General features: G+C 53.8%; 5 protein-coding genes across 5 annotated transcripts; 2 read left to right on the forward strand and 3 right to left on the reverse strand.

Moving 5' to 3' along the window:
• Positions 1–752: 752 nt before the first annotated feature.
• Positions 753–2,328, reverse strand: ISF_02706 (Pyridine nucleotide-disulfide oxidoreductase, FAD/NAD(P)-binding domain protein; the record flags this gene model as incomplete). Its single annotated transcript, XM_018846312.1, has 2 exons — positions 753–2,128; positions 2,196–2,328. 2 exons carry the CDS (start codon positions 2,326–2,328, stop codon positions 753–755), a joined length of 1,509 nt encoding a protein of 502 aa, XP_018706040.1.
• A 778-nt stretch (positions 2,329–3,106) lies between these two features.
• Positions 3,107–8,628, reverse strand: ISF_02707 (SSU processome component Utp10; the record flags this gene model as incomplete). The annotated part of the gene is made up of 2 exons (XM_018846313.1): positions 3,107–8,201; positions 8,252–8,628. The coding sequence occupies 2 exons, from the start codon at positions 8,626–8,628 to the stop codon at positions 3,107–3,109; spliced, it is 5,472 nt and encodes a 1,823-aa protein (XP_018706041.1).
• A 709-nt stretch (positions 8,629–9,337) lies between these two features.
• ISF_02708 (GDSL Lipase/Acylhydrolase family protein) lies at positions 9,338–10,298 on the forward strand (the record flags this gene model as incomplete). The annotated part of the gene is made up of 4 exons (XM_018846314.1): positions 9,338–9,343; positions 9,402–9,498; positions 9,554–9,678; positions 9,726–10,298. 4 exons carry the CDS (start codon positions 9,338–9,340, stop codon positions 10,296–10,298), a joined length of 801 nt encoding a protein of 266 aa, XP_018706042.1.
• A 1,976-nt stretch (positions 10,299–12,274) lies between these two features.
• On the forward strand, positions 12,275–13,310 carry ISF_02709 (ubiquitin carboxyl-terminal hydrolase 19; the record flags this gene model as incomplete). The annotated part of the gene is made up of 3 exons (XM_018846315.1): positions 12,275–12,925; positions 13,196–13,221; positions 13,283–13,310. 3 exons carry the CDS (start codon positions 12,275–12,277, stop codon positions 13,308–13,310), a joined length of 705 nt encoding a protein of 234 aa, XP_018706043.1.
• A 33-nt stretch (positions 13,311–13,343) lies between these two features.
• Positions 13,344–14,323, reverse strand: ISF_02710 (isochorismatase domain-containing protein 2A; the record flags this gene model as incomplete). The annotated part of the gene is made up of 4 exons (XM_018846316.1): positions 13,344–13,851; positions 13,937–13,990; positions 14,068–14,083; positions 14,170–14,323. 4 exons carry the CDS (start codon positions 14,321–14,323, stop codon positions 13,344–13,346), a joined length of 732 nt encoding a protein of 243 aa, XP_018706044.1.
• Between the last annotated feature and the right edge of the window lie 230 nt (positions 14,324–14,553).

The raw sequence follows: 14,553 nt of genomic DNA on the forward strand, positions 1-14,553 counted from the left end.
AGGTGGTATGACAGCAAACGGTCCCTTCGAGACGTGGTGTACAATACGTGGGATGAGTCGAACGGGCGTGTTAGTTTTACTCATTCCTATACTGGAGGCCAAGGATCACTGGAGGGATACGTCTGGCTTAAGCATGAATACGAACCTTTTGAGTCTAGCTGGTCGAGAATGGTGTGCAATCCAAAGGCCGTCAAAGTGGATGGTGCTTATCTCTATGGCTACAGCGACGAGTGGGAGACGCAGATGGAGTCCCTGCCAAAAACACTCGATGACGAGGCGGCTCTTCTCCTTGATCTCCTGGAAACCATTTCCGACTATGATCCTACAAGGCGACCCACGGCTGAAGAGCTGCTCAAGCACCCTTGGTTTCACCTCGACAAGCTCGAACAATGAAAGCCCATCTCATACGAGCAGAACCCGCTTCGCGCCCATATCCAAGGTTGACGAGTTCGGATGACAGATTACGGCAGTACATACTAGCCTCAAGTCAATTTGTATTTTACAAAACCTCACAAAGAAGGTGATGCTATGCTTGACTACAGAATCCCGTCCATTCAGACCAAAACGAGGGCGGCAATCGGTCAAGATGGCGCCCCACAAGGGAAGTATATGAGTGAAGGCACTAGTATTTCGAGGTCAAGGAATTTCAATATTCTGGAGACGTCCAGTTCTCAGCAGCATCCTAGTAAAGATTTGCTATCTATTAGGAAGGAAAAAGGTGCATCACATTGTCGAGCCACCACCACAGCAGCCTAGAACCGGGAAATGTCTCGTCCAAACAGGGCCGTGATCAGCCACTGCGCCGGAATCTTGAGCTTGTTCCTCCAGCTCATGCTCTTTGTCAGGTACGCCGTCCGCCAGAGTATCCACGCCGGCCAGCCCTTGAGCCCGTCTGTGCCGTGCTGATGGATCGCGCGCTTGCTCCCGAGATACGCCATCGCGCCCCAGTTCCGAAATTTGAACTCGCCGCCCCCTTCACTGTCGGTCGCGCCGCGATTGATGCGCTTGCCGAGCCACGTCGCCTGCTGGCTGGCCACCTGCGCCGTGGCCGGCAGCCGGTGAGCCTCCTGCACCGCGCAGTCTCCGATCGCGTACACGTCTGGCAGCGGCACGCGCTTCCCGTCGTCACCAGTCTGCGTCGTCAGCACCCGCATGCGCCCGTCCGTGGTGATGCCGCCGGTATGCTCGTCCTCGACGATCCGGCCGTAGCCAGGGATCTCCTGGCGCAGCAGTCCGGCCACCAGCGGGTTCTGCATCAGCCCCGTGCTCCAGACCACCAGGCCCGCGCCGACCTCCTCCTCCTCCTCCTCCTTGCCGCCCTTGATCCGCAGCCGCAGGACGTCTCCGTCGCGGCGGATGCTCCGCAGGGACGTCTCCGTGCGGACCTCGATGCCCTGCCGCCGGAACAGGTCCATCGCGTAGCCCGCGAGCGCCTGGTCGAACATGGGGAGCACCTTAGACGCGACGTCGTAGACGGTGACGCGCACGAAGGGCGCCAGCGCCGGGTACAGCCGCGCGAGGTCCTCGTGCACCAGGTCGTGCAGCTCGGCCGCGAACTCGATGCCGGTCGGCCCGCCGCCGACGACGGCAAAGCTCAGCAGCTCCGCGCGCTGCGTGTCCGTCGTCGACGGCAGGTCCGCCTTCTCAAACGCCGTCAGCACCTTGAGGCGTATGTCGCGGGCGTCGCCCACGTCGCGCAGGAAGCTGGCGTGCTGCGCGACGCCCTCGGTGCCGAATGTCTGGCTGTAGCAGCCGACGGCGATGACGAGCTTGTCGTAGGCGATTTCGAACTCGGCGCCCTTCTCGGGCGCCTTGAGCGCGCTGGTCCGGCTGCCGGCCGTGTCGCTGCCCGTGTTGGCCTCGAGGAGGATGGTTTTGCGGGCGAGGTTGATGCGCGAGGCCCACGCCTGGTGAAACTCGTCAAGGCCGAGGCGGCGCACCGGCTCGACGGTTGCGCGGAACTCGAGCGTGCCGACGGCGGTGGAGGCGAGGAGCGGCGTGAAGACAAAGTGCGAGCGAGGCGAGATGAGCACGCGCGAGGCGGCGGATGGCTTGATTGTCTGCGCGAGGGCGTAGCCGGCCCAGCCGGAGCCTAGAATGACGACTCGTTCCTTTTTATCTAGTTTCCCTACAGTTTTTGTTAGTACATGGGTGTTGTGGCGAGATGACGAGGGTTGTTGTTGAAGTCAACTCACTTGCTTGTGTTGTGGTTTTAGAGCTGTGAGACTTGGTATAGCTTGGCGTCGTCGTCACAGCTATTCGCGTCCCGCCCAGCACCGCTGCTGCGCGCTGTGCTGGTATTCTTGTGATTCCACCAAGGCCATTCATCATAACCATAGACGGTCAAAAGAGACAGTTGTTTTTTTTTTCTTTTGAAATCTCGGTAGACCAATCGACCACAAAATATTTCGCCGATGCTGGCGCAGGGCACGCACTAATGATATCACCGGCTATCCGTATGGGCTGCAGATCTTGGCGCTAGAGAAGCTTAAACTTCTCTGCATGTGCTTGCGTTGTCGGGAACTCGTTGCAAGGGCGCGGGATAGGGTCCGTCAGAAATAAGAGTAATAGATTATACTTGGGCGTAATCATGCCAACGTAATTGGCTGCACAAAAGACACCTCTTACTTATATCGACTTCCAGTGTCGCCTCGCCTAATCGGTGACACTTTTCTTGTGTTGGGACGATAATTCGCCGGAGTCTCCGGAGCTCCCGCGTCTCTGCCTGACTGGGACCCGACCCGGGACCTTTCCCAACGGGTTGCAAGTTAGCTTGTGTCTGAGTGCGACTCCCGCGGATCCGATAGCCAAGGCGGCCTGCTGTAGCTGGCAACAGTGCCGTTTCGGGTCCCGAGGAGGCAGAGCCATTAAGTCCCCGCACTGCGAGCCATTTCCACGATTCCGTCACTGTCCCTGGTCTGTTTGTTATTAGTGCGCGGCTGAAGCTGCTCTTCGTGATTTTCTTCCTCATCAATCCGGCTTTGTAAGCGGCATGTATAATTTATGTGCAGAACTATGCATAGATCCATTTTGATAACTCCAATAACTCCGTTTTTTTAGGAATAGGAAATAAGACAGTCAGAATACCAAGCCTCGCCGACCCCATTTACTGTAGCATGGCGTCCAGGCTCTCGCCGAGAACTTCCTCAATCTTGACAATCCATCTATGAGTCTCCCTCTCTACAACTTCATCATCATCCTCCTGCAGCTCGCTGATCCTCGGAAGCATCTCGTGCAGCATCGCCAGCCACTCTTCGCCCAGCTTGTCCGTCAGAGCCTGCTCGCACTTGACGGCTGCTAGTCGGACAGCCGCCTGCTCGGAGCGCAGGTGCTGCAGCAGGGCCGAGTTGAGTTCCTTCTGATGCGTCTGCGAATCAGCCGCGGCAGCCAACTCGACCGTCGCCGGGATCAAATCTGCCGCAACGTCGATCTGCGGGGCCACCAGGAACTGCTGCAGCAGCACCGGCGCAATCGCCCCAAAGTGTGCTGGTGCCTGCCAAAAGTCATCCTGGTCGTGCTCGAAGCACTTGCTCAGCGTGCCAAGTACGCGTTTCCACAAGTCTCGGCTTTCACCATTCACATGTGGCTGGATCTTGCCGAGAATCTTGACCGCATCGTCCAACACATACGTAGCGTAGTTCGTCACAATTGATTTTAGGTTGTCAAAGAAGGCTTGCAGGAACCCGTAAACGGCAAGCTGCTGCAATGCGAGACCGGTGCTGTCCGACTTCGGAATTTTGGACCCAGGCCACTCGACAATCTTTTCGAAAACGGGGCGGAATGCAGCGTCGTTCAGCTTGAAAATCATCTTCAGCATCCTTTCATACGCTGCAGCTTCCAGCTCCGAGATTTGCCGTAGCACCTTCTCTCCAGCATTATCGGCCAAAAGGATGCGTCGTCGCAGGTCGAAGGCTTTCAGGAAGATGCCAGACAGGATACCCGAGTTCTTAGAAACAATGCCCTTTGAGTGGCTGTCAATCGTCAAGCCAATGATGTTAATGATTTCAGTTAAAGCCTGACGCGTCGCCCTATTAGTAAATGCCCCACGTTTCTCGATTGATTGTGAGATATTACTCACCAAAGGACCCGCCGACAGGGCAGTTTCCCAATTGCGATCTAATCCTGTGAGCATCTCCTTGGCATCCATCTTTTTGGCGAGAACCTCGAGACAAAGTACGCGATTCCCATTGGTTTCAGCCGTCAGATCAGCAGTAGCCGACGCATTTGACACGCGTAGAATGTCGTCCATGTACGTGGAAAGCATATAAGGGAGGTGTTCTGCAAGCGACGCTAGGAAACCGTAGCCTGCCGAATGCAACTCTTCATCTACTGGGGCAACTTCCAGGCTCTGCTCCAGGTAGGAAATAGCCCTCGGCACGGCCAGCGGCAGAACCGGCACGATGGCATCTTGCAATACATCCACCAAGGAAGTCAGGCAAAGTAGCGCCATAGTGCGCAGAAGCTTCTCACTCTGTCCCAGACAGTGCTCTCCAGCAATCGTGGATGCAGCCGCAACGACGGCCTCAATATCCTTCTTGCCATACTTTTCTGCAATCTTGTCCACACAAGTAACGGCAGTATGCTTGTAGCGGATGTCTTCGGACTCGCGAATTGCGGCAGTGAGCTGAGGCAAAAACGTCAAAAGCGCAATTCTTGCATCAGCGTCGGTGTTTTTCTCGGACTCAACGCGAGCCTCGAGAGCTTTGAGCACCTTGTGTCGCAGCGTCAAGTCGGGCCGATCTAAGAGATTTTCGACAGCCTTGATGAATTCGCCAATAGAGAGCAGGTTGAGTAGGTTGGCGAGCGTCACTCCACAGCACGCGCGGAGAGCTTTGTTTGCCTTGATAGTATCAGACAACAACAGGATATTTTCCAACAATGTCGCATAATTAGAGCGAATCTCTGCCGCTTCCATATCATCGCGGTCTTCAAGCTTGGCAATCTGCGATACGAGTGCTTTGCTTGATAGGAGAGTAGGGTAGGCGTTCAATTGGCGAAGTGCGACCTTGCTGGGGTCTTTAATCTCGCCGTCTTCGCCGAACCCTAGAAGGGTGGCGGAAAGCCCCGGCTTAGGCTTGAAGAGGTCGCTGGTAAGACTAAGGAGTTTTAACAATGTGTCAAGCTGAATGTCGATGCTGAAGTTATCAAGAAGCTCGGCGCTGAACTGCACCAAATCATCGCTTGCGTCGTAGCGGTTCACTAGCATGCCGATCAGAGCGAACAGGAAGTCTTTGGGGCCAAGGGTCTCCACGAGAGCAAGGAACAGGGCTGGTCTTCGGTGGGATGGTATGTGCTCATACGCAGTCGTAAAGCTGACTAGAATATCAGATGCCCCTGCAAGAGGGCTCTTTTTTCCCTTCCGCAAGCTGGCGATTAGGGGCGGAACGACCTCCTTGATGGTTTGAGAAACGACGTGAGCAGAGTAGTCGTCATTTTGCCGCAGAACCGATGTGCCCATGAACGTGAAGATGGGCATGACACTGTGCAAAACCAGGTTAGGGGCAGTTGTTGCAAGGTTGGCAACGAGGAGAAGGGCGGCATTTTGGACAACAGGGCTAGAAGACTTTTGGATGCAGTTAACAAGCAAGTCGCCATAGCCACCAGAGCTGTCAATGTCTAAATCTTCATTCGCTTTGTAAGCAGGCATCATTGCCAAGAGGCTGCGAAGGATCAGGTTCTGCAGGTAGCCAAGTTCTGAGCCCACAACGGTTCTCAAGTGTTGAAGCTCAGCAAGGGCTGTAAACAGCCCATCGAGAAGCTCGGGATGAGTCACAGGATCAGAGTTGTCCACCAGCTGCAACACAAAAGTGATCTTGCGCAGAGCTTTGCTCAGATCTGGAGTCAGTTGCGTAATAAGCTCACGATTGACATCAGTGGAGCACCTGCGGCGTCTCTTCTCTGGCGGGGGCTCTGTGATCATCTTGGTACCAGTCTGAATGGAGTTCAAGAATATCGACAGGATATCAGTGGTGAGAGGAACAGTCCTGAGGAGGTCTGAGGCCTCTGTCGCCACGATAGGAGACGCATCGTCATCGCCTGTCTCCTGGGAGAGCGCCAGGAATTGCTGTGCAACAGCAAGCTTCGAATCTGCCTTCATAAGCGGCCATATTTTCCTGATCCGGGCAAAGATAGCCTGGACAAGATCAGGCTTTTCACTTGTATCAGGACTAGTCAAAGTTTCTATGAAAAACTCAAGGCCTGTCGCGTCATTGGGGACGACAATTTCCACAAATCTTGTATAGGCCTCCGCCGTCTCAATGTGCTCAGAACGGCACATGGCCTCGATTTCCGTGTCGCTGAGGGCGGCCCACCACCTCAGAGCCGGTAGCAATGATTTCGTCCGTGATGTACCACTCACGCCCTTCACCTCATTCAATCCACCCAACAGCCTTTCCTTCACAAGGAGTATGGGAGTTTTGACGGCATGCTCAGAGAAAAACACCAGTAGAGCAAGTCTGCCAGAGGAGGACATGTGGTCTTTTTTGTCCAGAGAAGGATCAGGTTTGGTCTGATATGTGCCCTGCTCGATGGTGGCCTTGATCACGACGGCAATGTGGTTGGGATCCATCACGCATTCCTCAACAGTTGGCAACAGCTGAAGGTGTAGTAGACGTCTGATAATTTCACATGTAAGAGGTTTGCTATCCTGCGCGCTACCGTACAGCGTGCCAGCGCCCCAGACTGACTTGAAGCTGGGCGTTGCTGTGTATCGGCTGGAGATAACAACGAGGAGGTCTGCGGCAGAGCGCCGTACCCTTTTCGAGGGATCAGAGAGCGCAATGACACAGTATGGGACCAGGTTCTGCAAGTCAACTGTAAGATCCTCACTGACTTTCACATTCTTCTTCACCATGTCGAGGGCTGCCATCCTGGCGAGGGCGGGATACGGGCCCGACCAAATATGTATGAAGAAGCTGTAGAAAGTGCAGTCCTTCAAAGCCGTCGGTCGGCAAAGTTTGGGGCTCTCCTCAAAGCGAGAAAGCAGCTCCACATCGTTCGAGCGTTCGGAAACAATGGAGAAGAAAAGGTGGCTGAATTCGTCAAAGATCTCACTTGGCTGAGGCACAAGACATATCGATAGGGCTTCAGTGCGTGAGTTCAGACGGCCAAGTGCCTTTTCAATATCAACTCGGGTTTCGGGTGAGACGGCAACCTTCGCAATGGTGCTGTCGCTGGAAGCCTCAGGGATCCGGCGAGATCGGAATGATAGGTCAAGCTTCAGTTCAAGCTCCTCGATATCGAATTCTACCTCTTGTATGGCGGACTGGACAATGTCGCCAACCTTGCCAGAAACTTGCGAGAGTGCAATCAACACAGAGCCGAGTTCCCTTCTAAGGGACCCGTCCTTGTCGTTTTCATTGTCGAGCTTTAGAGCTGTTAGAAGAAGCGATTTAAAGATAACAGCAGTTTGTTTTTCTTTTAGGATTTCGCCGCTTAGAACAGACATAATGGATGCGAGCCCACTGGAATCGCCCTTTTTTGTAAGTCGCTCGATGAGTGCCAGGCAGAGGCCGTTGGCAAGCTTATCAACACGTCGCTCTTTGCCAATTTCAACAAGAAGAAGGCCGATATCTGGAACCTTCATCAGAGCCTTGGTGACCTTGCTGTTCATCTGCTTGGCGGACCTGAACTGGGCCATGATGGTCAGGCAGACAAGGCCAGGTCGTATGGTCTCAAAGGACCAGCCAAGCACGGTCTGCTGCATGAAGGCAGTGACAGCGGCATCTTCAAGGCTTCCTTTAGAGACAAACACAGCCATAGCCATGTATGACGCAATCTGGAGACTGGGGACAGTCTTCATCATGAGCGACTCAGAAAAGATTGGTCCGAGTCTGTGCAGCAAGGCTTGTATATTTTCTGCCTGGACTGTGGCGCGTCCAGATTTCGTCTTATCAAGCAGGCCATTAACAGACTCAGTCATTAAACCAGCCCAGAACGTGATCTGTGCAGGGTGATGATATTGATTTCGGCATGACTCGAGGGTATACTCAGAAACCAGCGACAGGAACTCGGGGTGGTTGATGGCTTGATGCACGATTATAGATCTTGGCGGCGCTGTGAGAGACCGAATGTATGGATCGAGAAATCGTAGTGCCTGTGGGACTCTATGTGGGAGTATTGAAAGCAGCGTGGTGAATGCGGGGACAGAATGATAAGGTAGGAATGCGAGAACCAATGGGACGGTGTTTTCCTCGTGGATTCTGCAAAGAGATTAGCCAGAGGTTGACTGTAGATGTAAAGATAAAGTTACCTGAATCGTCTAATAAGCCATTCGACGGCCTTGATCGCTGGCGTCAGGCGGAGGCGGCCGCCAACCAGACGCAGGAAGCTTTCAATTTGGCGGTTAAGCTCAGCATTTTCAGAGGATGTGAGTTGAGTTCGGTCTTGATCCTGGCTTTCCTCGCTAAATAGCGTAGCCTGGAAGGGCACAAATCTGGCATCTAATTGGCAAAGGTCTTCGAAACCTTGGAAACAAGTCGCGTAAAGGGTTTGAAGACTTTGAGTAGCAGCAACTTTGGGCTCCCAAATCAGCGATTTGGAGTGCGCTGCTCTCTGAGCCTTGAGGTTTAGAGTCGACTTGGAATTTGCTGCCACTTGCGCCAGCTGCGCGGCAAGCGAGGTCGCCATTTCGGATAATCACAGGCCCTTTCAGTGGTAAAAGTGAGAATGAAAATTGGCGGGGATCAAGGCTTACGACTGAAGCTGGCGCTGGCGGTCGTGATTTTTTTTTTCTGCCAAAAAAGTCAGGAACTGGCAATTGGGGCTTATCGATAAGCCGCGTTGCAGAAGGTCACATGACCCATATCGATCTTTTGAAGGCTGCAGGCAGCTTTGTCTGCAGACTGTAGAGAACAATGTGGAGATTTGGATTTGGATTATCGTTCCTTAAATTTCTACAGAACTTTTAATAGGATAAATCATTTGAGTACGAAATGATGCTGTGTGCGCCACTTTTTGGCTTCTTATACAGCTCATCCCCCGATAGTAAGTTCTCGCCTCTATCATCGCTACTATCGTCACTGTCTGTACCATCTCACTACCTCTAGGTCATTATTCTCATTCATATCGTTGTTACTGCTATCATCGCTACTAGCACTGTTTTACCATCCATTCATTTTCCCTTCTTAGTGGCGCCTAATAAGGTATAGTGCAAGCCTGATGCAATGGGTTGATTTCCCTTGTACAAGAGGGGCTGGCTAGTAGTTTGAGGGGCAGGCAGGGTCAAGCTGCCAGACTGGCCGCAAGACTTCGAGAAGCTACCGGCTGCGGTCTTTGAACGCACTGCGTAGGTACATGGCTCTTAGCCTGGCTGTTTTGAATAATTCAGAAAGGAAGCATGGCTGTAAGTGCAGTCGTCACCACTGACGACCCCCTTCCCCAGACTAACGCCTCCTGCTCAGGTACCTTATCCTCAGATCGTCTTGCTGGGCGACTCGCTGTTCCAGTTCTCTGTCGAGACCGACGATGGCTTCTCGTTTGAGGCAGCGCTTCAATCTAGTCGGTTCAATTCAAAAGAAACATTGTTCAGAATTTCACTCTGACCGATTTCTAGGATATTCTCGTCGACTCGATGTCGTGAACCGCGGCTTGTCTGGATACAACACGGCCAACGTGTTGGAATACTTTGATCGTCTGTTCCCGGAGAAGACACCATCCTCCCCAGAAATAAGATACTTGGTATTATGAATTGATTGTCAGACCAAGGATGGGCCTTTGGCTAACAGAAGCAGGTCATTCTTCTCGGTGCCAACGACGCCGTCCTGCCGCTCCCAGACACATGGCAGCATGTTCCTCTTGAGCAGTATGGTGAGAATCTCTGCAAGATTATTAAACATCCCCGCATTGAGGCGCATAATCCCAAGATATTACTTGTGGCGCCACCACCACTAGACGAGATTAAGACGACGCAGGATGATCTATCGGAAGGATTCGCGTGCAGCATACGCCGCGCAGCAGTCAGCGCTCAGTATTCACAGAAAGCTCGAGATGTGGCCGCGAAGTATGAGAATGTGACGCTCATCGATTTGTACAAGGTTTTGATGGACAAGGCCATTGAGATGGTTCCCGACGACTACGAAAAGGGCGGTCCGTTGCCAGGCACGCCAGAGAATGGCAAACATGCAGGACTTGAGAAGCTTCTACCCGACGGTTTGCATCTGGGTGGCCTGGCATATAGAGAATTTTACAAGACCTTGTGGCCTCATATTGGACATGAATGGCTTCATCTGCCTGAGGGAGACAGGACGGGCTATGTTTTTCCCGACTGGAGGACGTTTCAGCCAAAGAATACAGAGTAGCGGCTATGGTTTCGGCTGAATAGATGAAATTTGGAAATAAATATGCAGTAAAAGTATTTTCAATAAATTTAGAAGTAGATTTGTTTGAATAAATACACCGAGATGTGTTCGTTGTAGCTCGTCGTGAGTTCCCCGCCTCTCCACCTGCTGGCAGTCAGTCCCCTTCCAACCACAAAGCAGCGCCGCCTCCACTAATAACTAATCGATTGCTCGTCTCTACAACGTCGTTCCTCACGCACGCTAACTGGCTGGGACCATTGGCCACTCTAACTTAAACTTTCCTCCAGCAACAATCTCTCGTGGGTTACACCAGGGTCGGTTTTGCAGCCTTCGGTGTTTTTGCCTGCACATACTCCTCATCTTTGCGAGCGATCTCTATACCGCCATCCAGTGGCCGCCCCGCCACGCAGCCGACGTACTTGGCAGCCAAACAAGCTACCTATCTACCTACTGCACTGCCGACCACACATTCTCGCGCCCGTTCCCCCAGACGAAAGAACGAACGAACGAACAAACGAACAGGCCTCAAACTACCGCAGTACCTTGGCCGAGACGCTTCCGCAAACTTCCAAGCTAGTTTCCCTACTAAAGGGTATTGCTCAATCGGTATCACGCGCCGTCTCTGGGTTCTCAGCCGCAACGCCATCGGTAAAACATCGACAGCCTCACGGTATTCCTATCACACTTACTACCCGGTCGGCCCGCGCTCTACTTTTGGAACAAACCCTCCTCTCCTGCCCCCAAAAGGGTCTGTTCTAGTCTAATTCAGCTTGTCCAAGGGCAACATAGCGTTCCAGGGCTCTTTATCACCACACTCCCGATAGCGTTTGGCCTAGTATCTATCCCTGCGCTCGCTGGGCCAGGCCCATGCAGCTGCGCACATTTGTCGCATATAACCTGGCCGAATTGCGAGCATGGACCACCCAATTCCAATTACGCCAGAGGACTTGTACAACCTCCAGATGGAGGTTAAGCAAGTCCAATATGCTCAGACGAATCACGCCGAGAGGATATTGCGACTAGAGAAGCGTCAACCAGATGACTCAGCCCTCAAGTCAGTATGGAACTCGCCGTTTCCCGGAGTTCTCGCAGGCACGCCTCAGCAAGGTACGGACCAGCTCAGCCTACCCTTCTACTTGTACACAACTTTTCGTTGGCATCGTTAACTCTTTGCAGGACCTGTTCAGATTCCTCATAGTGACGTTTTTGATGACTCTGATGAGCAGGGCGAACAACTTCTTGGGTCTTTGCATCTAGGAACTGCAGAAGAAGAACCCGTACGTCGTGGTGCGGCCTCAAGGGCAAACAGTGTCCGCTTCGATGAGAGTGCACTGCATGGTTCTGGTTGGAGTGGCGCGCAAAGCAACCGACACTCGGGAGAATTCGGCTCACGCCCAGCGAGTGGCCTTTTCATGGAAAGGACCCTTTCTCACAAATCCGACGGCCGTCACAGCTCGGCAGGACACTCTGTTCATTCACACCATTCTGTCGCGTCTGGTCGCGCTAGCAGTGTAGGCCCAGACACGGGCGGTGATGACGACGCCTCTTCATTCGGTATCCCAGAGCCTCCAATCTCTCTCTTTGTTCTAGGCTCTGTTCCATCCATAATCAGATGCTGGCTAACAACCAATTTTGCCCATCGAACCCTTCTCTACGCAGACGTCTGCAGCGGATCCCAAAGATCGACCATTTCCTACTCCTTGCTGGAAGAGCTCGACCTCGTCGAGGAAGTCGAAAAGGACGTGGACGGAATATGTCGCGCTCGCCTACAAGTCTACTTTGCAGAGGCTGTTGTGGCAAGGCGCGGTCGCAGTTCAGAGGGATCTGAAGGGCTGGTACCCTCCATGTCTGTTGCCTTTGAGATCGTGGGGCTGAGCCAGTCACCTCCCACGGGGGATCGCAAGCCTGTTCGAGTTTTTATCGGCAGCGATGCCTTGAGAGCGAACTGTGCAGATATTATGTTTTCACAAAATACCATGGTGCTCTATGGGAATGACCGCGATAGACTGCGCGTCCCATTTGTTCGACCCGAGGATGATGAAGTTTTCCGACATATCAGCACCGCAAATGTGCTACCGGAGAAGCAAAAGCTGAATGCCACCGCAGCCCCCTTTGTTCTCGCTGAGAAACCTGATCTCAATGGCCGACAACCGCGCCCTCGTCCACAGGGAACGATCGCTGATGACGCCGAGGCTCCGGAGCCTACGTCGCCAACTGTTGTTCATACTAGAGGAAGAAGACGCGGAAGCACGAGATCTCGTCGCAGCACAAACGAAAACAAGCAAACGCGGGACTCAAGCCACGGAGGCGCTTTGTCCGGCAAGGAAGATGCCACTGGCTCCGAGTCCTCCAGACGAGAATCTTCCGCTGGCGTCTGGGGCTCGTGGAGACATGGACCAAGTGGTGGCCATGAAAAAGACGCTACACCCATCAGTGGATACCAGCCAGCACCGACCAGAAGTTCTCGTGGGATGAAGACTTTGAAGGCAAGCAAGTCTAGCTCAGCTAAGACTGGAGCTGCCTACGAGGTGCCGCTTCCCTCGCGATCCGATAGTCGCCGGAAGAGCCAGGTCAGCGTGGGAGGGGAGATCGTGAATGGCGGAAACAAGAGAGATCCCAAGCGATCTGTAAGTGCCACAAGCGAGTCCAGATCCCACGTTTCGGCGCGCGACAAGAGTTCTGCGCCGTCTAATTCTCGAGGCACGAACCCAGTGGGCGTGGCGTCTGCTTTTTCGTGGATGACGCCCAGCGTCAAGCCCAAGGTATCGACAGGACAGGAATGATCTTCGATGGAAGCTCTTGCAAACGATTTTCAGGTATCACATTGCATGAAAATGACGTGAGCGCCCTGTTTGTTAACATATTGTGTAGTATGTTGTATAGTTGAGTTAGATCAGAACTTGCTTGAGAATTTACACCTCGGGTGCGAAGTCGTTGCTTCTCCAATGGAATACGCTAGAGTTTCTGTATCTCCTTCTACATAGACATGCAAGCAAGTATTCTAAGAAGTAAAAAAACTCATGTACTGAGCTGCAAGTAGTCAAACTAGATCTTAGGCATCGGGGGCAAACTTTCGAGGACCTTCTTCGTGTTGTCCCCTGCGCCCTTGACAATGGCGATGAGGGGCTTGAAGGCCGGGTGCGATGCGTCGCCGAGGCACTCGTACATCCAGCTCTCGCTCGAGGTGACGCTGACGCCGTCCTCGGCGCGCAAGCGGTCGAGCGCGACGACGACCTCCTGACGGTTGCAGCTGCTGACGCCGTCGGCGAGGACGTAGACGTGGTGCCCAGCATCGCGGAGGTCCAGCGCTGTCTGCGTGATGCAGATGTGCGACTCGATGCCGACGAGCGCAACCTGCGAGCCGGGCGCCAGACCGGCGACAACCTCGGGGACGGCCATGGAGAAGCGCGTCTTGTCGACGGGCGTGATGGAGGTCAGGTGCGCGGCGATGCTAGGGACGGTCGGGCCGAGCTTGGCGACGGTCTGCGTCGTGACGCGCACGGGTATGGAGGCGGCCTTGGCAAAGGCAAGGAGCTTCTCAGTCGTGGTGACCCTGTTTTATCGGAGGCAGGCCGGTTGCGATTAGCTAGGGTGGGTGGAGGGCCATCGGGAGAGAGAGGGGCCCGGGGAGGACGTACACCTTGTCAAACTCGTAGATGGCATTGCGAAACTTTTCTTGCAGGTCGCAGACGCTACGTGCGAGTCTCGGTCAGCTCCCATTGTTCATTGTCGGCTCCGTTTCTTCGGGATTTGCGGCAGACGGACGTACAAGAGGGCGGGGTTCTCTGGGGGCGCGCCGGGTTAGCTTCCTCTCCAAATTTCTTGCGCGCTTGCTCGAGTTGAAAGATTTCTTCTCGGGCGGCTGACGTACTGAAGCGCATCTGCGCGTCTGTCTGGGCCATGGTGCGGACGGTCGAAGACAGCTTAGCGGCGGGTGAAGGGCGGCGGCGGATCGCGACGAACAAGGACGAGGCGGGGGTCAAGCGGGTGTGGAGGAGGAAGCTGGAGTGTCTGGCGAGTTGCATTGACACTTGAAAAACGAGAATAATAACAGGAGTCGGGGTGGTGTGCCGAGGTGGGTTTTGCTTTTGCCTATCTGATGGCAACAACAAAGTCAAGCGGTGGACATGGAGTGGACGAAGGGCGGCTGGCTGAAATGCCGTCACCAGAAACAAGACAAGCGTGGTGTGGTGGAGCGACAAAATCTCGGACTTCGGCATCATGCGGGTACGGCTTTGGATGGCAGGGTCCGACT

This window comes from Cordyceps fumosorosea, assembly GCF_001636725.1.
Source record: "Cordyceps fumosorosea ARSEF 2679 chromosome Unknown scaffold_5, whole genome shotgun sequence".
NCBI classification, from domain to species: Eukaryota; Fungi; Ascomycota; class Sordariomycetes; order Hypocreales; family Cordycipitaceae; genus Cordyceps; species Cordyceps fumosorosea.